Raw genomic sequence first — 24043 nt, 5'->3', positions numbered from 1 at the left:
CATTCTATCAGTGCCACCCATGTACTTGTTATATTCTCCAATGAGATGAGGGCGAGGTACATTTATTTTCTTTTTTCTTCTCGACAGTATCGTTGGACATTTTGTATAGGGTTGATACCGAGCAACTAAAATACTTTCTTCTTCACTCTTAGCAAACTCAAGTGTTCCTCGCTTTTTTCTCTCCAAGTCTTTGGATGAGGGAATTGCACAATCTTTAGGTAGTTGATTTTCTCTTACAGTCCCTGTTGCCTCATAGCCTCTTTCCTTCAAATGAGATAACAAATTGAAACTTGTAAATAGGTTATCAAAATAGAACCTTAGTGGAAGACATTTCACATTATCAGGCAACTTGTCTATCATCATCACCAAAGGGGATGCTGCTTTTCCAAAGTCAGCTTCATACTGAGTGTTTGCTGACATTTGTTTACCTTGATATATATCAAAAGTTACTAGATAGCCATCTACAGTGTTCTCACACCAAGCTTTATAGCCAAACCTGATGGGGTTTCCCCATATGAATATTATTTACAGGAGTGCTTTCCATAGTATGGTATCATACTCTCATCAAAATCTAAATGTTGTTCAGGCCTAAATTGCTCATGAAACTTTTCTTGCAGTAGATTCATAAAGCTGATACACAATTGAGTCCTGGTTCCAGTCCAATCTTCTCCAAAACTAAACACTTTGTAATATTCCCCTAGTTGAATGAGGTTACTGCTTCATATACACCAAATTCCAATGTTTTTCGATGTACAAATACATTTTTTGGTATCCTTGTCCAAATCAAGCTGTTCAAAGATTCATTTGCATTTTGCATTCTACCAGCAAGCATTTTTGTAGAAGGAGCGGGTTGGACAAATCCTGGAATATTGGTTGTATTGCTTTCATCACAACAGAAGGTAGATGAGAGTGCTTGCTGTGATCATAAGCCTGTTTATTAGCTTGTGCTTTTATATATTTGCTCCAAGTATCACTTGTTTTTGGACATAGACCATGAATCGGTTCCTCATTACCAGATGACAGGTGAAAGTACTCTGCCCATATTGCAGTTTTCATATCATGAACACTATTTACATTTCTCCTTATAGCTAATCCATAATACAATTGAGTCTCATTGATCATAGATTCTGTCAATCGTCCTCGGCCCCCAAGAGACTTCCCATCAACTTATTTTTCTTTTGACATTAATTTGTCCTTTCAGCTTGTGTAGACGAGATCCCATTCACTTTTGTACATGCCCAATACATTCCATTTTATTCATTTCAAAGTCTGTTCCATAAGGTTTGGCTTCTACTACAGATTTATAGGACTTTGTGTCACCATCCCCAAGGTAATATTTGTATTGTACTCCATAGGATTCCTGGGATCGCCTGAACATTTCCAGTACACCCTCGACTTCCATCCCACCACTAACTCCTGAGTAATTAGCTGTGCAATTTATCTCATGAATTTGGTCTAGACGATTTTTGCACCTACAATGCTTTGAAAAAACACACAAGTCTATCACTTTACCGGTTGTAAAACTTGTAGAAGTAACTACACCATTCAGAGATCTACGACCACGTTTCTGACATGATCCATCAAAAGCAGCCGAAATGTCAGTGCAGCCATCATTCTGTGAGACTGCTTCAATTACAGCATCATTCATCGAACTTTGGCAAACTTCTTTTGTAGCATTGCATAATATTTCATTATACTGAAAAGTTTAATGAAAAGTATAATGAAAATCTAGGTGGAGCTGGCAAATTCATGACACCACAGAACATTTCAGAGGCAGTTTGACCCTTTCCAATAGCGAGTAATGCATATACTAATCACACATTTATGTCATGCAAGCTCTTACCTTCAACAGTCACTTTTTTTGAATTGAAAGCAGAAGTATTGTTCTTGCAAGATGTACACTGAATGTTTATGTTACATACAAGACCATTTCTTTTGTTGCTAAACAGATTCAAAGGTCCATGGCAAACTTTGCAAACACTTACCTAAGATAAGAGCTCATTCAATTTTTGAATATCAACAATGTCATATTGAAAGTCACTGTCATAAACAAGCAAAAGTTACTACTTATTTTCTGTTTCCAAGCACTAGATACAGGTGAACAGCTAGGTGAACAGCTAACGTTATCAACTAAGTTATGAACATGTACAGTTTTAGTAGGCTTATTAGATTGTTTACCAACATTTTTACGTTTGTTGAATTGCTTCAATCAAGGCATTCTTCAATTGGAAATCAAACTTTTAAGATGGAAAAATTATATTCACACTTTTCACTTATTAGAAACTTCCACTAATCACCGAAGAATAGAGAAATAATATTCATACTTCACAATTATTAGAAACTTCTACTACTTTATTGATTGAGAATTGATACTTCTGATTTGATTTCAATTGATACTTTGAATGAAAACATAACCACAATCCACAATATCATTGTTCAAGAACCGTAATCATACTAATTGTCACTGCCTTATGAATTGAGTGTTTATGTGTGCAAATGAAAATGAAGAAAATTATAGAATCTCAGCAGTCAAAAAACAAATTTTGCTGTCAGAAAAATGACTAAAAGAGTGTGTAGCATCTGATAAAATATATTTTTTCCAATGGAAATACTACTCCTACAATAGAATGTTATACATCATTATTTACAGAAAAAGTGGGAGAATTTAAATCCATGGAGAACCGATAATTGATTTTTTCAAAATTTTTGCTGTGCGAGTGGCCTTAAGAAGCTTAGGGCTGATTTTTTTCAAGTTTAGTTGCATAGCAACCGATTTATGAAGAAAATTATTTGCAGTTGGAACCTTGTCACTTTCAATACTGGATATTTTATAAGTGACAAGGTTCTATGTGGTTGATGGAACCTTTTCATACCAACTGTAATGACTCGTTAGATCATTTCCTAAATTTACAAAGCAAAACTGAATAATAAAATCTATGAACTAGGTGTTGTACAAAAGGGCTTTTGAAATAATCATACTGGTATAACAATATGACAAAAAATTTATTGAAACTGTTCTTTTTGTAGGTGGACAAAAATTGTATAAATCTACTCAAAATTGTATAAACTACTCTTATACAAAAATCGTATGTTTCCTTGAGAATGTTTCAGTTTCAAAATAGTGGAGTAAAACTCACGGTCTTGTAAGGGCATGAATTTCAACATTGATTTGATGTCCTTCACTTTATCTTCTGGTAGCGTTACCTTAGAATGAAGTATTTTAGGCTTGATCAATCTCCAGATTGGAATGTCGGCTTCTTGCTCCCTCTTCTTTGACTTTTCGGTTTTCCTCCCTTTTCTGGAAGCGGCAGTAGACCTCAAGTTTACTGTGACATCATTTTCTTGCAAGAAAGAAGTTTTGTACATTACCTGATGCAGTGATTGTATGAATGTTAACACTGAAACCTTAAAAAATGGAATTAACTGAAAGTTCAATGCTTTAGAGGATGCGCCGAAGTCAAGAAAATCGTTGTCTCTCATTTGAAGCACTCTGATTGGATTTTGACGGTTCAAGCCTTTTACAATTCTTATAAAGCCAAGAGGGGAGTAGAACTCATTATGTGACATGCCCTTTTCAATGAGACTATGGGCATTGTCTACCTTCTGTATGCATGAGTGACCTGGTACTGAGTACTTCATAGTAATTCGCTGTACAGTTGGGTTTGCATGTATAAAATTTAGAACCGCGCAAGAAATGAATGAATTCCTATTTTGCAGAACACAAGAATCACTCCATAATATGAGCTCTGTAAAATCATGCTCCAGGGCCACTTGATTCAAAATTTTATAGACAGCACTGGCCAAGTCATTACCAGTTCGTCCAGCTGTGGCCTCAGTCCACAATGCACAGTAAATGGTCTTACTGATAGAAAAATGGGCTGTCATATTGTATGTATTTAATTTTCTTCTGTAGAAAAATGAACTAATCTCAGCCCTTGGACAGGCAATTACATTCTCCAAATCAAAGCAGAGCACTGGCACCAATTCATTGTCTCTGTCTATTTACGGTTTTCTCGCATAGCATTCTTTTCCTCCACATGCATTTCATATGTGACTTTCATTTCATCCTAACAATATTATGAGAAGAAGCAACTCTAAACTCCTCACAAAGATCACAGCGATCTGATTTTCGAATGTGGAAATCTAAATTGAATTCAGTAACAAATATATGTCGATACATACTTGACTTAACAGGAGAAATATCCTGTTCCTTACACATTTCTGAGTAAAGATTGTACATTTTAACCAAATTTAGGTTTGGGTCCAAATATTTACGTTTTGTTGTGGCCCTACAATAGTGGGGAAGGATTGTATATGATTTCTTACAATGTCTTATGTTTGTTCATTGAGGCTTCGTGAACTTTGGGCACTTTTACCCCGACCGTCTAGTTTAGGCGTGTTTGTTAACACATCCTTGTTTTTATGTACATTGTATACAGGTTTTTGAGAAACATTAAGGGTCCCCAAATAAAACTTTTTACACACTTGTATTTTTTGGCTTCCTACATTAAAGTAGTATCTAAAAGTAAATTTTTTGTAAGAATTTCTGTTCTTATTTTTGGGCCTATCAGTCTGAGTTTTTGTAGTTGTATTCAAAATATAGTGATTCTTCCCATTTGTATCCATTTCATAATATGCTTTGAACAGAGCTTGTCTTTCTGTTTGACTTATAGAAATCCCGCATTTAAATTTACAACCGTGCACACAATCCTTGAAATTTTGTACTTTTTTTGCAGGCACCTCAACTCCTCTACGGCTAATATAAGATTCCCCCTTCTGGTGACTTACAAAACGCTTGTGGCTTTTCCACGAAGATACATCTCCGTTCTTCCTCTTCACAGGTGGAGCTTTTGTATTTGTGATTACCTGCTCATTAGCCTCTTCCACAACCAAATTTGTAGGCAAACCGACCTCATCATTTGATATAGCCTCATAGATGACACTGGTTGAAGACGATGGGAGGTCACTCTGTTCACTGGGCAACAATGCTGATTTTGACATCCCTGGAACTGCTGCATTCTCTGGAATATGCTTTGCTTTCTTTCTTTGCCTGAAAAAAAGGATCACAATATTAAAGAAAATCACAAGGCCAAGTGCCAACTATTTTCAGAAGTTGGTTAGTGCCTCCACCAAAAATAATACAATGATTTTTAAAATCGATATAAGAACAATAACCAAATTAATTAATTTATTTATTTATTTATTGATCGAGATGACATGGATTTTATTGTTCTATCATAAGGCTCATTATACAGGTTTTTTGATTAGCCTAACAGTTAGTTTGATTGGTTAATTAGTTTAAATAAATAATGAAAAAACGACATCCTTTATTAAACACAAAATATTACAATCAGAATTCCTCTATCTTGAAAAATAACAAAAAACCCCAGCTGCTGATCATCCGGCAACCGTCATCCTGCGATGTGGCCGAAACACTTCCCATTCAGACAGGCATCTCAAATGACAACTCAGCCAGGCTGTGCAAAACCAGCTTGCACTGCGGCGCTAGGTTAAGAATCCAAGTGAATGAAACACTGTTAAAATTCCAATGAATGAAAAAACTCCTGTTAGTCCAGGCAACGAATGCTCAAATAAAAGTATAGAGGGAAAAGTTTGGAACACAATTTTCAACTTTACAGCATTTTTAAGGATAGTAAGAGGATTAACATATCAAAAGTCCTCACCCCTACCCCCTGTGCTAAAGGGGTGAGGGTGGTTTGAAAGAATATTTTTTTCATTTTTCGCATAAATCTCAGAAACAATGCATCCCATGAACATTTGTATTCTGTGCAAAATTGAAGCTTACAAAATAACCTACAAGTTTTGTTTTGTAGAGGTTTTCAATAAATCCGATACTTTTTAGGGATGGGTATCGATACATCGATGTTTAAAAACATGTTTAGACTACATCCCCGTTGAATTCCCAATGAAAAAGAAATTAAATCAAATATTTATAAATTAAGTTTGGATTTTCTATTGGAATGATGTGGTAATCATCATGAATTTAAGCACCATGATGGTTCATTTAGCATTTCGCGATTCATCGAGTTTGTAACTAATAACTATTAGAGGGGCAGAAAAAATTTTGGTATCCAAAGTCAACAATTTTCATGTCATTTTGTAGATTTTGACATACAGAAGCTAGGAAAATTGAGAAAAAATTTTTTTTTCAATTTTGGGTGAAATATAGAGAAAATAAAGGTGGCTACCAGCACTAACCACTGCCCACTAGAGCTGGGTCGGCAAAATGTTACAAAATTACTAGGATAGTCATGCATTGAATTAAATCTTACTCACCACAGGATAAACGCCTCTCTCTTCTATTGACACAGTTCATTTAGTTCATAAAAAATACTCATTCACTAACCATTTGAAAAAACTATGTACAATGGAGTGTCTATATTCGAATTTTCCATTATTTGTGAAGTGATTGAAGCCAGTCTTTTCTCCACGTAGACAGAGTACCACTCTTCAAATAGAACAGACACAGTTCACTTAGTTCATGAAAAATACTTATTCACTAACTATTGGAAATAGTATATCTCGCACCTAGGGTCGAAAATGTATGTTTTCCGGCTCAAGATCGCGGTTTTCAAGTTCGAGACGAAGTCGAGTACTTGAAGCGTTTGAGAGCCAGAAAAACATTTTTGTCCGTGTTGTGAACACTATTTTTCACCACACAAAAAAAACTTTCCAATATATAAGAAATTGAAAAATAAATAAAATACAAACAGCCTATTTTGATAGTTTGAATCTTGGTTACAACTTTTACTGTCAATTAATTTCAATATTACTAATTGTATATTTACTATATTGTAATATTACTAATTAATAATTTACAATAGTGACCATATTTTTATACTATTAATATTTCGAATAATTGTTTGAATTTTTATAGCTCGTGCTTTGCGCCTGGTGCAATATCTCATGAATAGAATTTTCATTACTATTTTGAAATAATGTGATGAAAAAATTAATATAATTGCATATTTCACAGTTTTGTCTCAAAATATATCTAAAAAATTGATTGAAATTTAAATTACGGTAACTAATATAAAAAATAGCTAATAAAAGTCGAAATTCATCGACAAAAAAAATGTCATTGACCGAGATTCGAACCTAGATCGTGTTTGTTATTCACTGAAGCTTTGAGTTCTGATGTATTACGCCTTTACGCTCTCAGCCATTGCATATTGTTGAACATAGGGGCCTGACTGATAACACTTAGCATACACATAATACTGTACTGTAAACTAGACTTCTAAAAAAGTTTACTTCACTCCTAAAAAGCGTACAACAGACTTTGGCTCATGACTTATATTATTAATAAAATTAATATTATTATCTGTCTCACAATAAAATTTTCACTCTGAATTAGGTCAGGTAATGTATGTAGGCTACTATAATATAGTGTATAGTGGCAAATTTGAAGCTGGTTTGCCGGCATTTTCACAACAAATTATTGCTCTGAAAATAGTTAAATCATAGAGAAAACATTCGAAGATTCAATCTTGAGTGGGCCTAATGTTTTCTCTATATGGTTTAATATTGAAGAAAAATTATCTAAAAGTTTTAATAATAAATTACAGAAAAATTTCTAGGAATTTTTCAGTCAAGGCTGAGTTTCACCAGTAGGCTTACCTTAAACTTCAGATCTCTGCTGTATTTTCTTATTACTATTGTTGATTGTATTGCATTAAGAAGTGGAATTCGATAATAAAAAAGAAACAAATATTACTCTACCTCACTTTTAAATATTGATACAATTATTGTACTTTGATTTCAAATTTTATTCTTCACTTTTAAATACTTGCGATACGTACCTTTCTGACAATGGACAATGCAGCCAACATTATATTGTTGAGGCTATGGAGATATCATCGTATTCTATTGTTTGATATCAAAAACACAATAATAAATATTAAATTATGAAACAGTAATTTATAAAATATATTATAGACATAATACTGCAATTCACGATACATAATTATATAGATTATTACAGTCGTTATGAGATTATCTCTCTATGATTTTTGTGAGATCGGACATGATCAGCTGTTTTACAGCTGATCAAGGTCATTTTACAGCCCTAGGGCCGTAAAGTTTTACCGGTCTGGTCGGAAAACAATCACTTTCGGCCTCCATATGACGCACGTAAACCAGCTCATTACATCCAAGTGTGGCGAAAAACTATGGGTGTCTATATTTGAATTTTCAATTATTTGTGGAAGTCATTGAAGCATGTCTTCTCTCCGCGTAGACAGAGTGCCACTCCACAAATAGAACAGGACCAGACGCTACGAACAACAACTGCTTTAGTGCTGCACACTGCACATCTTCTTGATGTTGATTTTACAGGCTTGTGCTTGCTTCCTTCCAATCTTATGCAGTCCGCAACATGGGGTTTGTGTCCCTTCACATCAGATATTTTCCTTTTCTTCTGGGTTGGAGATATTTTCTCCACAATGCATTTAGAAAGCATGTCTGTGTAAACACTACGTCTGAAGTCTTTGTGTGTCAACTGTTCCATATTAATTTCTTTGTGCATGATAAATGCATTGACCACACAACAATCCAGGAGGTGGAAAAAAATTCTTGGCCACTACTTCCTACTTCTTCGGTTAATTTTGTAATTTTGAAAACAGCGATTAGCTCGAGAAGTGGTTTGCAAGAGACAAGGAGACACGTTGACTAAGCAATCACACCGAGAGACTGAAGAGTTAGCAAGTGTTGTGTCTGGTCTGACGATGCAGAAGCATTGTTTACCTAAATAATAGAGCAGGTAACTCATATTTCCAGGAAGGAGGGTTTTTGTATTTGAATTTTCTAGAGAAACATCAATTTATCTTGGTCATATTATCTGTGGAATAGAAATATATGAAACTATTTCTATGATTCTCTCCAACTCTGTAGTAGATGTAGACGTATGTGAATCCATTGAACTGTATAGTTCAATTCGTATAGGTGAATTATTCAGAATTGAAATTCAAAATTAGTAAACTAATAATAATAGCAACGTCATTACAACTGCCGCAACCATTGCCAACAGACAAAGTAAGCGAGCATGGATATTACAATACAACGATGTAGTAGCACACTGGAGTGCTCTCATCAACATCAGTATAGATATAGAAGAAGAATAAGACCTATCTAAAAAATGTTGAGCAAAGTATAACAAATTTGAAGCCTGGAAAATTGAGAACTTGATGAACTTGACATACTGAAAACTGAAAATAACCATCCTCAGTGAATTAAGAATATTTATGCGAAATTTCAAGTTAATCAGTTCAGTAGTTGAGAAATGTATTATTTCGCATCCCGTACATGTATAAGCCAATATTCTTCTCACGGCTTTTTGAACAACTCCTCTGTTCCTGTTTCCAGCCTTCTAGAATTTCGCACCAGGTGGGATACAAATACTAGGATATGCATATAATATGATGAATAGGGGCAGTAGATCGCCGTTCCCAGATCACACTAATGGCCCTCATCACACTAATGGATCATTTGGAGTGATCTATAATCTTTTTAGCTTGGTGACATCCTTGACGAACTAGGACTTTCTTGGATCCCAGATCATCAGAGAAATTAGTCTCATCAAAATTTATGAAATTTTTCGTTGAAACTCCTACTTCCTACGTGTTTTCAAGGTTTTCAAAAAAAAAAACTGTTCATCATTGGTGCATCTATAGCTGCCCTTGACCGTTCTATATTCTTATTCAATCTATTTGTTAAATTGGGGTACCTCTTCAAGTAATTCCATATCCAGTCTTCCTCTGGTCGATTGTCTTTAAAGCACTTAACAACTCTTCCTTCACGGTTCAGATAGGATTGCACAACATCGTTGACATCTGATGCGTGCAATGAGTAACCCCAATCAGTGCACATGAGAAGTCCCTCAGTCAAAGTATTTTCTTTGTCCTGCTGCAACACTGGCTGTTCTCCAGGTTTTACTACAACAGTGAACACAGACAGCCTCCTTTTGACGTGATCCCTAATTTAATGTTGATCTCTGAACTCCCCAATTCTCTGTTGCATCTCTCATGGAGAGCTGACCTTTTATAACCTCTTCTACAGCTCTTTTCATCGAGGCCTTTGGTAGCCTGATGGCCCAGCAACTTGACACAACCCAACAAATTAAAAAAATCATCTTGTCCTTATCATCCATATGTTTAGAGATATCAAGATGTTTTCAAGCACAAAACGAAAATTCAACATTTCAACCTTTAAACTTTACAGTTTATAATGATTACTTACGTTTATTTACACTAGCAAACACAAAAACACCTCTCCACCGCCTTCTGACAAAGCACTCGCTGAGGTTAGTTGGTGTGTTGGATGGTGCAAAATTTGAATTTGAAGTACAAGACTCTCTTTGCCCAAATTCACCCCAGCATTCCGAATTCACTCCAGTTTATGGTACGTGAGCAGCTTCAGAAAAATAACAAAATGAGAATACAAAAAATAAAATATAGAGCACAACTACCAAAAACTAATATTTGTCATAAAATGTTGATAAACAAAAATTCCTAACTTTCACTTTTTCACAACAATGTTGACGTCCTACAGTCTTGTTTACTTGGCTTCCACTAGGTCTAATACCTTGAAAATAACTATGAGTGATCACTTCATCCTAATCTCCCCTACAGTGACTCACGTTCTGGAATGGGACATGAGAAAAGAAAAAGAGGATTGACGTGGTATGGTAGATATATAAATATTGAAATTTGAAAAGGAATAAGTAGAATCTATTTTTTTATTGAATAAGCTATGGAGGCAACTAACATCTTGTCTTGCCTTCAATTGAAATCTTATGGAAATGCACACTTTAAAGTTATGATGTTGAAAATTCTAGATAGTTAGAAAATTATATCTGTAAAACGTTGTGGATTAGGATTTATTTTTCTTGTAGAGCATAGCTTCTTTAATCAGGCTATGCAACTCTTATTGAATAAATTATTGATGTGGTGCCCTCTCATGAATAGTTGTACCATTTTTCATTTGAAATATCCAGCTACAACATATTGAATTTATCTATTGCAGTAAAGAATCGATGTAGTGTAATAGTTTATACCACTTTGTAAAAATTGTTACACTTTGTAAAACTAGGCCTTCATTAGACGATTCTTCAAACTGAATTTGCCTAGTTCACAAAGTTAAGTCACAAGAGCTCTAATCAGAGGGAATGGTAGGTCAATGAAACTGTAACTGAGGTAGTCAATGAGGCCTTTCATTCCAAACTGTGAGAATGATAGGCATATTCCCATTAGTATTTTTATCATTTTCATTACCATCATCATCAACGTTATTGTGACTCATTGGTTTTAGAGATGTGATAAAATCTATCATTTCCTTTTCTATTGATATTAATTATATTATAACAATGAGTAATTTAAAATGTGACATATCCAATTGCTGCAATTCTATTCAATTGAAAAGCACATGCAAAATATAGGCTACCATCAAAAAACCTCAAAAATTTAACTACATTCAATATTCAACAATACTTGAATAAATAATATTAATTACACATAGTTTAATTGGCTAAATGTTCTATAAAATAATTTTCAATTCAGAAACTCCCAAAATTAAAATTCATAGTTGCATATCTTGAACATATTTCTCTTATTATCATGATTTTCGTAAAAAATGTCACAATATATGTAAAACATTCATGGATTCATGAATATTTGATCCTACATTACTGTACTTCCTATTTGGTTCTATATTATATTCATAATAAATAAGAATCACAGTATATAATTTGATGAATATTTACATGGACTATCAGGATAATCATCCCATATAGAGTAACTTGATTCATGTAGTAGGCCTACTGCGGAAATGATACAAAATAGATCAATAAATGTTGTCTTTAAATCACTCAAGCCATAATTGATAAATTTTCATTCATGTATATGGCCTATTATCATAATTATTTAAGAAAGTGAATAAATCAGCCTTAAACTTTCAAATTACTGTAAAAATGTATTACTGTAAAATTCATTAGTAAAAATGTCTCGGCAATTTTGAGATTACTATTAAATTACTGTTAAACTATATTATCACATATATCTTAGCATTGTGCTCAGGGATCATTGCTTTTATTCATGATCATCAATTTCCTAAGAATCAAATCAATATATTATTTCTCTCTTGTATGGAACTAATAATTAATAAGAAATTGCAATACCTATTTTGTTTGATATTTTCCTGTGATTATATTGTTTCATAGAACCAATAATATATTACAATATTTTGTCTGATATTCTCCTGTGATAATATGACATTAATTTATTGTTCAATGACATCAACTTTTATCAGTACTGGATGTTTCTGAGCTGCAGATTCTAGCTGTCCTTATCCAACTTATATCAAATAAATTTTTATTTCCATTTTTTTTTAATTTAAATCATGCTTCAATATTCTTTCTATATAAAATATCCAATCTTAGAATTTCTGACATTGTAATCAATTCTAATTATTATTTTGATATTTTTGACACTGCTAATAAGGTTGGTTTTTTATTTATATTATTATAAAGTCACAGTTGTTGTAGCAGAAAGTACTTTGAATTTCAATTATTCAATATATAGGCTATAATAATAATTATCAGAATCATTAGACTTTAATTTATTATCAAATAATATTGGTCTTTGAAAGATTATCTGTTTAATTGTAACAATTTAAACAATAGTGAATAGTAACAATTTTTTCTAAAACTATTATTTATTCATAAGATATTTATGAGATTTACAAGACAACTTGTGTAATGTATGGTAGTAGAATGAACATCAATTGAGAGGTTTCCTATTTTGTGTTTGACATCATTATTTTTATCATATCTATCCATGTGAATCAGCAGTTGGTCTACTTATTGTTAATCTGTTAAACTTTTCTCATATCCACCAATAATAATTATTAATGTGATAACTTGCTCTCTTGTCTGCAAATATTATGTAAATTGTTGAATGTGAATTACTCTGTGTTGATAACTTTTGTAAAATAAATGTATTGATTAAAAACAAATTTTTATTCTTCTAACATAGTAACTTTCCCAGTTAACTCATTAATCATATTTTATAAGATTATTATTCGTCAAAACGTATTTATATATAGAGAAACTAGTTTCAATTGTTGCTTCATTACAAATCTGTAGTATTCCAATTATATCATGAAAGTTGAATTTCCTTTTAATCCTTCAACCCTAAAGCTTTTTTAGTACTACTAGGATATCGGGGATGATATTCTACATCCAATTCTGACGTTGAATTGGAAATTTGAGAAAGTTGCAATTTGTCACGATTTGGCAACCCTGTAATTTCTTCGGATGGAGGGCCAAGTCTCAACTTTTTTTACACAAACTATAGTTAGCTTTGGAGTACCGCAAGGAACAATTCTTGGACCAATAAACTCTACCTCATCTTTGCCAACGAGCTGTGCTCAATGGAAGTCGGTGGCAAGATTATTGCCTTTGCCGATGACACAGCAGTATTATTCCGGGGAACCAGCTGGGATGATGTCTTCAGGTCAGCTGAACTTGGAAAGGGAAAAGTTACCTCCTGGTTCTACAATTAGCCCAGGCAATGAATGCTCAAAAGAGGGTATAGAGGGAAATTTTGGGAAGATAATTTCTGATTTCGCAGTTCTGTTTAGGGGTGTAAGAAGGTACAGTGCTAAGGGAGTGGGGGTAGTTCAAAGGTACCATATTTTGGTTACTCGAATAAAAATCGAAAAATATGTATCTTAAGGACTTGACTTTCATATAACAAATTTGAAGCTTACATAGTTCACTACAATATTCATCTCACAACTTTCCCTAGACCTTCTCTAGTTTTCGAAATATCCCCTCTTGAAGGTGTGACATTTTTGAAAAAAAAAACACGTTTGTTTCCAATTTTTGCTCTTATAACTTCTTAAAAATCGATGGGAAAAACCATGCTTATTATGAGCTCATAGGGCATTGAATTCTCTACAATTTGATGTATAATTTCACACTTTTACGCATTTAAAGCTTACATAATTCAATACAATATTCATCTCACAACTTCCTCTTAAAGGTCTAACATTTTTGAAAAAAATCACGTTTGTCTTCAATTTTTTTCTATTTTTGCTCTCATAACTTCTTAAAAATCGATGGGGAAAATCCATTCTTATTATGAGCTCATAGGGCATTGAATTCTCTCCAATTTGATGTATAATTTCACACTTTTACGCATTTTCCTACAACTGTTGCAACAGCTTTAGTATTGAGTGTGAAATCTTCAGTCTTGCAACAATAGACCAATTGACAAATAAATTTGGAGGGAATGTTTTAAACACAATTTTTAACTTTGCAGTTCTGTTAAGACTTTGTTAATTCGCTCTTGAAGGAAAGGAAGTTAATAACAGGTTTTCATCCAATTTTTCGCTCTTTCTAGGCTTACCCTATGGCCCGCCGCAAAGTAGACGCCCACGTCGTAAAGTATGGCCGGCCCACGCCAATCCACGAGAAGCAATCCACGCCGTGGGATGTTTTGTATACAGTTCCTATAGAATTATTCATAATCAATCAGCTGACAAGTGGATTATTCATTGCATGTATTAAAAAGATATCTGGAGAAGCCCAGCAATGGTTTACAAAACATCTCACGGCGTAGGTTGCTTTTCGTGGATTAGCGTGGGTCTACTTTGCGGCGGGCCTATAACTCTCCAACAATGCTTATCGCAGGTTTTTAGAGCATAAAATCCTCTTCAATCTAATGTATTATTTCACTATTTCATGTTTTACTTTCATCTTAAGAAGAAACGAGACTCAGCTGTTACACCATCACCAATCTCGCATTATACTCATACCTGAGTATACTTAAATAGTAGCCTATGCTTATAACACATTTTTTTTAATCATAAATTGATTCTAAACATATTTAAAAAGCAAAGACTTTGCTTCTTCATGATCCTTTGAGTATAATGTGAAGAAGAGATAAGAAAACCCAGCAGATTCATACAAAGAATCAAGTGTTTGAAGCTGGAGTACAGGTATGATCGTTTGAATAAGTCACCTTTGATTTGAACCAAATGGCGGCTGTTGAATGAATCCAGCCAATAGTAGAGCAGCAAGAGAAAATTTGAACCGAAAGTGGTCAATCTACCTCAACTGTCAGCTGAGAGCCAATCACAGACCAGCATTATTATAACATGTTTGTTAGCCATTGTCTGGTATTTGGATGAACTATCTAGGTGCAAATAAATACAGTGATGAGTCTCGTGGCAGGTTGGGTCGTAAAGCCAACCTAACTTGAGCGGACTGATTGGTGTGAACTGAAACTTGTCTAGTTCTTACACCACAGACCCAACAAAGTGCCAAATTGAAATTACGACCGTTATTTAAATCGTAATTGACTCTGGAAGCTAGAATGTTTGAAAAGAATTGTAATTGTAAACCTGAAAATGAAATAGTTCTAAGTTTGATACCTGTGATAATGATTTTTCTAAATAAAGACAAAGTTGTACAGAAGCAATGACTGAATTTATTTTGCCATTTTGTCATAGGCTTAGAATACTTCACAAACGAACAAAGAGCTTTCTTTACTAATGATGGAGATATAAAACCTAGTACAACAATAACTGCAGAAATTCAATAGTGTCAATAAATCAATAGATATTACAAAACATTTACGAATATTTGAATATAGGTTTGTATAGAATACAATATATATTGATTATAGATATAGCTGTCAATATAAAATATAATATGTAATTTGAATATAGATAGATGTAAACTTGATATTTTTGGTTTATTTTCAATAGCTGATTTGAGCAATTCAATAGTCCTGAGATAAAATATTTAGAAACTCAATATTTATATTCAATGGATAAGCAATTGTCTGTGAATTCACTTTCACTGATTCTTAAGATAAGGAAAATATGAGTGAAAAAATGAGTGACAAAAAGGCTAGAAATATTATACAGTATTGATGATTAGAATCAACCATGGATCATCAATAAATTCAAATTAAATCTCAACAGATCATAACAATACTTAGTATGACGTGAGAGGGCACCAGAAGCAACTTGGCTAATGTGCAGAACAGAGCAAAAGACAGCTGTACTGTCTGATTAGAAATGATTGATGATTAGTATCAAAACGTTGTAAATTCCTAAAATTATTCATATACAGAATTACCAAATGTGACTTCAAATTCTTGAAGTGGCAAAATTGTTGCACAACAGGCTTTCCAATGTTGTGGTAAAAAAAGAAAGAGACTCACAAAAAAAGGGTACCTAAGTAGAAGTTTCAATTCAACAAATAAGTAGCAATTTTAAGAATGAAAATATGAATGTTAGAAATAACTCTGTGTAAAAAGGGCCAAAAAATAAGTCTAAAAATATTGAAAGTGACAAACTCATCTGATAAGCAATCGTTGCAAGTCAGACCATCTAATTTGTTCCCGGAAGGGCACGTGAGACACACACCTTATCTGGGTCAACTCATTACGTTTACAGGCAGAACGGATAAAGAAGTGAAACGTAGGTGTGGTATTGCATGGAGTAAGTTCTGGTCATTAAAATGTATACTCAAGAATAAAGAGATCAATATTGGGAAGAATATAAAGATATTGAAATCCTGTGTCTTTCCCGCGCTTGTTTATGGATGCCAAACCTGGGCTTTGAAGAAAGGAGTATTAAGAAAAATGGAATCAACTCAAATGGCGATGGAGAGGAGTGTATTGAACATCAGAAGATTGGATAGAATTAGAAACACATCCATAAAAGGAAAAACAAAAGTGGAAGATTTGCTGAGGACAGTTAAGAACCTTAAGTCGAAGGGGGCCGGACATATTGCTAATTGGAAGATAGCAGATGGACGAAGACTCTAACCGTGTAGAAGCCAAGCTGGAGGAAAAGGAAAATTGGAAGGCAACGATTTCGGTAGAAGGATGACATTGTGAAGGTGGCAGGTGATGAATGGACAATGCGCGCGAAAGATAGAGATAGGTGGAGAGGCCCTGAGAGAGGCCTAAGTTCAATAGAGGACCTGGTTTCTAAAAACGCAAGAGAACGAACAATTAACAGAAAATATAAAGATATTGATTTATATTGGGATATTGTACATATTTTGGCTGATTTCAAAACTAAATATTCCGGAGTTTCAAGTCCCCCAATCGGATCTCCGGGGGGGACCGTTCTGAAAGAAGCAAGAAAGAAGAAACTGGTCAAGATCGGCACATGGAACGTTAGATCCTTGTATGAGGCAGGAAAAATTCACAATGTCATCCAAGAAATGCAACGCCTTGAAGTAAACATAATGGGACTAAGTGAAACCAGATGGCCAGACTCAGGTGAAATGCTTATTGATAAAGCAAAAATATACTATTCAGGTAATAACGAACAACAACACAGAAATGGAGTAGCTATAGTGGTATACAGGGACTGCAGACATTCAGTAACTGGCTTCACACCTATCTCGGACAGGGTGATTATGATAAGAATGAAAACTTCGGAAAGAATCCTCAACATTATTCAAGTATATGCCCCCACGGCTGACAAAAGTGAAGAAGAAATAGATCAGTTTTATGGTGACGTTCAACAGGCTCTAGATATCACTAAGAGTCGAGATATCACAATCGTTATGGGGGACTTCAATGCAAAGATAGGAAAAGGTAAAATGGAGGATATTGTTGGGGATTTTGGACTGGGAATAAGGAATGAAAGAGGAGATAAACTGATAGAGTTCTGCCAGGACCACGATATGGCAATTACAAACACCTTCTACAAGCTGCATGAAAGACGATTATATACATGGAAATCGCCAGCAGATAAAGATCAAAATATTATAAGAAATCAGATAGATTATGTATTAATAAACAAACGATATCGGAATGCTGTCAAATTAGCCAAAGCATACCCGGGTACAGACGTAGGATCAGACCACAATCCAGTGATAGTAAAAATGGAGACCCATCTCAAGAAACAAGCAGCCAGAGATAGCAAAAGGCCCCTTCCAGTTTCACAGTTGAAAAACCCAATAATTAAACAACAACTTCAAGATGTAATAAATGAAGGAGTTAGCAAAATTGATTTTACCCCAAGCTGCGATGTAAATATAAAATGGGAAACAATCAGAAATGCAATTATGGCCCCAGCAACAAATCTACTAGTAACAACCAAGGATCCAAACAAGAGGAAATCATGGATGACTGAAGAAATACAAGAACTAATGGAGATCAGAAGATCATATAAGAACAGAGATGACAACTCATATAAGACCATACAGAAGGAAATAAGAAGGAAAATAAGACAGACCAAAGAAAGATGGTACGAAGGAAAATGCATGGAAATAGAAGATCTCCATGCAATAAATGATGACTTCAACCTTCATAAAAAAATTAAAGAAATGGCTGGTATTAAAAGGTCAAACAGAAGCAACATTCTGCTCGACAAAAACGGCAAAATAATTCCAGACACAAAGGGAAAACTGGACAGGTGGAGAGAGTACATCCAGGAGTTGTTTGAAGATGAGAGACAGCAGGAAATGATAGAGGAGGACACAGATATGGAACAAGGTCCAAATATAACAAAAGAGGAAGTCATGCATGCAATTAGGACAGCTAAGGGCAATAAAGCTCCAGGGCCTGACGAAATGCCAACAGAGATTATAAAGTTAATTGGAGAAGATCAGATTGGGGTGTTGGTGGACCTGTACAACACTGTATATAACACTGGAGTTATCCCTAGAGAGTGGCTCAAATCAACCTTCATCACACTGCCAAAAAAAGCAAATGCTAAGGAATGCAAAGACCACCGGATGATTAGTCTGATGAGTCATACCCTTAAGATATTCCTGAGGATCATTCACCGGAGAATATTCAGAAAAATCGAGCAAGATCTCAGTGAAACCCAATTTGGCTTCAGAAACGCATTGGGTACAAGAGAGGCGCTGTTTGCATTTAACGTTTTGACTCAAAGACTCATGGACGTCAACCAACCAGTATATGTGGCCTTTCTTGATTATAACAAAGCCTTCGACAAAGCTCGCCATAACCATCTCATAAAGCTGATGAAGGATAAGAACATGGACAAGAACGATATCAGAATAATAACATACCTCTATTTTAATCAGACCACCAAAGTTTTAGTTGATAATGAACTTTCCGAGGAGATAGATATAAAACGTGGAGTAAGGCAAGGATGTGTGCTCTCACCCTTACTGTTCAATCTGTACTCAGAAGACATAATACAAGAAGCACTGGAAGGTCAAAATACAACAGGAGTGAAGGTAAATGGGAAGATCATTAATAACATAAGATACGCAGACGATACGATACTAATAGCGGAAACCTTAGAAGAACTACAAGGTCTACTGGATCAAGTAGTAAAGACCAGCGAGGAGAGAGGGCTAACACTGAACACCAAAAAGACCAAATTTATGACAATAACGAAACACCGACAACAACCAGAAACACTATGGATTGGAGGCGAGCTAGTGGAGAAGGTCTGCAAATATAAATACTTGGGAACAATTGTCACTGACAACAATGACTACTCCGAAGAAATAAAATCAAGAATTGGACAGGCTAGAGCTACTTTTAATAAAATGAGGAGTGTACTGAGTAGTACTGATCTTAGCCTGCATCTCAAATTAAGAATGCTTAAAGGCTAAGTATTTCCAGTTCTATTATATGGAATGGAAGCCTGGACTCTTAAAAAGAACGACACCGACCGGCTAGAAGCATTTGAGATGTGGGCTTATAGAAGAATTCTCAGAATAAGCTGGACTAGCAGAACAACCAACAAGGAAGTATTAAGAAGAATGGGAAAGGACAGAGAAATCATGATCACCATCAAAATCAGGAAACTGCAATACCTGGGTCATGTAATGAGAGGAGAGAGATATACACTTTTGCAAAACATCATACAAGGAAAGATACAAGGCAAAAGAAGTATAGGAAGAAGACGGATCTCCTGGTTAAATAACTTGAGACAGTGGTACAACAGTAGTTCCATTGATCTTTTCAGGGCGGTTGCCTCAAAAATCAAAATTGCCATGTTGATAGCCAACCTTCTTAAAGGAGACGGCACATAAAGAAGAAGAAGATTGTACATATTAAAAGTTTCCTTTAGAGGCGCACTAAGAAATCTTTTAGCAATATTTTAACTCTAAGGGTGTTTTTTAAGGGTTTAAAGCTCGTCTTTTAGCATGTATATTCTTCTTATTCTCTTAATTATAATTGAAAAAAGGCCATACCATATTATGTTAATATAGAACTATAATCTAGAGAGATCGAGTACCTCTTCGAAACAGTTGTTAACTGGTAACTAAATTAATAATTTTGTCAGGTTGGCATTAAGTTGAGTTGACTTTGTTAGGTTAGCGCCAAGTTGAAGATTGAAATGCATTTATCTCGGAAAAATTGATTGGGCACTGCTACTTCAATCAGAGCTATTCCTGGGAATATTATATTACTAGCTGTCAGGCTCGCTTCGTTCGCCATATCCGTTCAGTCTGGACCCCCGACTGGATCGTCCTAACACATGATAAAAATGAAAAATGCAGGCGAGCAAAGTGAGCCTGCTGATCTCATTCTTGGATGATCCAGTCGGGGGTCCAGGGGGCGGAGCCCCCTGGCTACATGGATATGGCGAGCGAAGCGAGCCTGACGGCTAGTGATAAATATTTTCAAGAGAGAATTTTTCTAAATTCTTTTTCTCAGCTGGAAGAATATATCTTCTGAAAAAATCTCTTTGTAATAAATCACAATAAATAATTACCTGGGCTGAGAAAAAACAATTTGTTGTTGAGAAGGATTTCGTCAGCTGGACTTTTCTGATTCCAAATGTAGCTGCATATTATCTCGTGTTATGAGAATGTAAAGTTGTTGTGAAAATTGAAACAAAATGTTTATAAGCATAAATGAGTATATTATCATTTATTCATAATTTTTCAGGGGTAAAATTCTATTTTCCTGAAATAATAAAGATGAGGGATATCTTCAACATCTACGGAAGCCAGCTTTAAAGATTGCTTTTTTAATACTTAACTTCTAGTCTTCTTAGATGGGTGCAGTAGGCTGCTCCCCATGCCATATGAGAAGCCTCGTTTACATTGGTCAAGTTACTTGAATCAAGTTAACTTGATTCAAGTCAACTTGAATCAATTTTGGTGTTTACACTATATGAACGATTTTTGCAAACTTGAATTCAAGTGGAGGGATTGGTGACATTCCTAATAATTTTGTGTAATAATTGTTGTTGTCTGCAGTGAAAATGGCCGTCACTCCTGATGATGTAGCTGATGCTCTCCGTCAAGTCGTTGCACTGGTAGTACCATTAGTAAGTAATATTACAGAAAATGCATTAAGAAAAATTAAAAGAAGAAGAGGAAGATTATGGGTAGGTACGGAGTTGGATTAGTCATAGATCAGTACTTGGAGCCTCAAACAGCTTACTCAGAGAATTAGCTGTAGAGGACGTGGATTCATACAGAAACCACCTAAGAATGACACCACAAAAGTTTGATGAACTTTTGTCTTTGGTTGAAAAGAAGATTACAAAAAAGGATACAATGTTGAGGCTAGCAATACCGGCAAAAACAAGACTTGAAATAACTTAAGGTATTTAGCTACTGGTGACAGTTTCACTTCTTTGCAGTATCTATACAGAGTGCCAAAAAGTACAATCAGCAAATTCCTACCTGAAGTTTTGGCAGCGGTTTACGAAGTACTTGAAGAATATATTAAGGTAAACTAAAAACACATTATATTTTATAATTATGTTTACTGTTACAAGTAGGATGTCAATTAATTTTTAAATGCTTTCATAATCACAATTGTTGTCAACAACAATTTCTTCCATAACCATAACATTTTCGGAATCATTTTTTTCTTTGTCGGTTTCTAGTAAGAAACTGGTTTGCAAAGCAGTAGAAAGTAAGTCGTTTGAATTTTCTTGGTGATGAATATCTTCCACATCAGTTCTGTCAGATCCAGATACAGAGGTAGCTATGGTTGGTGATGGTGAATAATATCTGTGAATTTGCATGTTTCAATTCAATGATTCCATTCTTGCAGTTATAAGAATGTCTTGGATAGCTTTTTGAGCCTTAAGAGAATCGATTGGGTTTAATTGCCCCAATTGTGCTGAAACGTACTCTCCAAAATGAGACAGTTCATCACTAGTGTGTCTAACAGAACCATTTTTGCCAGCTGGCTTAACGTTTTGCGATATTACATGTAGTTTATCAACTATGTGTTCAACAGCACGTATTTCGGATATTTTTTGCTTTTTGGAGCGTGGAGGATGCATTCCAGGTGTTTGAGATTTAGTTATTTTTTGTTGTGGTTGAACAATTGGAGAACTTGGAGAATCCACATCCTCTATATTGTCAGTCCCAGATGCGTCAGTAAGTGTGGGCAGAATTTGGAATTCCTTATCCTGAAATGAAACAGAATAACTGTACAAAATAATACAAATATCCTGAAAAAAATTGAGGCAATACATTTTTTTCAGGTGCCAAGTACAAAGGAAGAGTGGGAGTTGGTGCAACGCAAATTTGAAGTGCAGTGGAACTTTCCCAATTGCATAGGAGCAATTGATGGGAAACATGTCCAAATTAAGTGCCCTGCTGAGAGCGGTTCGATTTACTACAATTACAAGGGTACATTCAGCATCATACTGTTCGCATTAGTTGATGCCGAATACAATTTCTCATACATAGATGTCGGTGCTAATGGAAAGTCAAATGATGGTGCAGTTTTTCAAGCATCAACATTGAACATTGCAATGGAACGTAACACCATTAATTTACCACAGAATGCGGTTGTTGTTGCAGATGATGCATTTCCTCTAAGAAAGGACATACTGAAACCTTTCAGCAAACGTAACTTAACAATTTCAGAAAGAATATTCAATTATCGACTTTCTAGAGCTTGTAGAGTTTCGGAAAATGCTTTCGGCATTTTAGTTGCTAGATTTAGAGTATTCAAACAGCCTATTGCATTGATTCCTCAAACTGTAGATTTGGTTGTCAAAACTTGTTGTGCACTTCACAACTGGCTACGCAAATCATCAGGGAAATATTACCTTCATCCTTCATCTGTAGATGTGGAAGACATGACAACATGCACAATCATACCAGGCACATGGCGCACCACTCTCAATACATCATGTCTGTTGAGGAAATCGAAACTGACTTCGACAAATGCTTACAAACAAGAGCTCAAAAAGTTTAGAGAGCAGTATGAAAATTTCTTCTGTTCAAAACAAGGGTCACTACCGTGGCAATGGAAGTGGATTGGTGCTGATCAACCATCGAACAGCCTTTAACTTTGTACAAATGTAATATGTTAGCCTTTCCTGTATGTTGTATGCTGAAGGTACTCAGTTAAAATACTATTACTGCAATATTTGTATGTAAATATGTAACTCATAGTATATAAAAGCATTTTATTAATAAATTATGTGTAGACATAAAGAAATGTAGTTTTTACTTACCAGAGTTGAAGTAGAAGGTCTGCTGGACGAACGACCCATTAAAAACTTTGCAGCATGGAACCAGCTAAGTTTAGGTTCGTACAGTTCATCTGCAGCTGAACCAGATTTTTTGGATTTCGCAATTTTAATGCATTCTTGGCTGACAATGGTTTTGATTAGTTTTATTTTGGCTCTTACCACATCCAAGGTGATGTCGGGAAAATTGGTTTTCAATTGGTCTACCAAACCTTTAAATCCGGCATCTCTTAAATTCCTCAAACCCGAGTTCCACAGTACAGGATAGTTTCCATACACCTCCAGGAATTCAATAATTTGATCACTTGTCCACTTAGCACTTTTTGAACTCATTTTTAGAAAGATGCTTTTAACATTAACAATAACAAAACAACACCACTCAACGTGACACTAGATTTTTAGGTTAATCCTTGAAGCAAGTGAACTTGAATGTGTGTTTACACTGGTCAAGAGACCTTCCTACTTGTTTCAAGTGCAGCCAACTTGACTCCAAAAATCAAACATGTTCAACTTTTACTTGACACTTGAATCTAGGAGTCAAGCACTACTTGAACGA

The 24043-nt window shown here is 34.8% G+C and overlaps 3 protein-coding genes across 5 annotated transcripts in view; 2 read left to right on the top strand and 1 right to left on the bottom strand.

Annotated features, from left to right (window-relative positions):
* LOC111043948 (fukutin-related protein) overlaps window positions 1-24043 on the top strand; it is a 248882-nt gene that overhangs the window by 110388 nt on the left and 114451 nt on the right. The window contains exon 4 of one of the 3 annotated variants that reach the window (XM_039422342.1): window positions 4737-5818. The exons of the other annotated variants lie outside the window; for them this stretch is intronic. Coding sequence (XP_039278276.1) covers window positions 4737-4765 — 29 coding nt within the window. The 3' untranslated portion in view covers window positions 4766-5818. Of the gene's footprint in view, window positions 1-4736; window positions 5819-24043 lie in introns of those variants that run through there. 3 annotated transcript variants of the gene reach the window in all.
* LOC120350094 (protein ANTAGONIST OF LIKE HETEROCHROMATIN PROTEIN 1-like) lies at window positions 21387-23481 on the top strand. The gene is given in 3 exon segments (XM_039422346.1): window positions 21387-21587; window positions 21590-21720; window positions 22489-23481. Coding segments are annotated over 3 exon segments (1056 nt in total). The 5' UTR covers window positions 21387-21478; the 3' UTR covers window positions 23305-23481.
* Window positions 21919-23594, bottom strand: LOC120350095. Its single transcript, XM_039422347.1, has 2 exons — window positions 23473-23594; window positions 21919-22413 (listed from the first exon to the last, which is right to left on the bottom strand). The coding sequence occupies exons 1-2, from the start codon at window positions 23509-23511 to the stop codon at window positions 22024-22026; spliced, it is 429 nt and encodes a 142-aa protein (XP_039278281.1). The 5' UTR covers window positions 23512-23594; the 3' UTR covers window positions 21919-22023.

This window comes from Nilaparvata lugens, chromosome 2, assembly GCF_014356525.2.
Source record: "Nilaparvata lugens isolate BPH chromosome 2, ASM1435652v1, whole genome shotgun sequence".
Taxonomy (NCBI): Eukaryota; Metazoa; Arthropoda; class Insecta; order Hemiptera; family Delphacidae; genus Nilaparvata; species Nilaparvata lugens.
This window is presented reverse-complemented; position numbering and strand designations above follow the sequence as displayed.

Bases quoted from the DNA above. Each gene is read 5' to 3' on its own strand.
- LOC120350095 (XM_039422347.1), bottom strand. From the start codon at position 23,511: ATGGGTCGTTCGTCCAGCAGACCTTCTACTTCAACTCTG. The intron at 22,414-23,472 runs GTAAGTAAAAAC...GTTTCATTTCAG, and splicing joins GACCTTCTACTTCAACTCTG to GATAAGGAATTCCAAATTCT.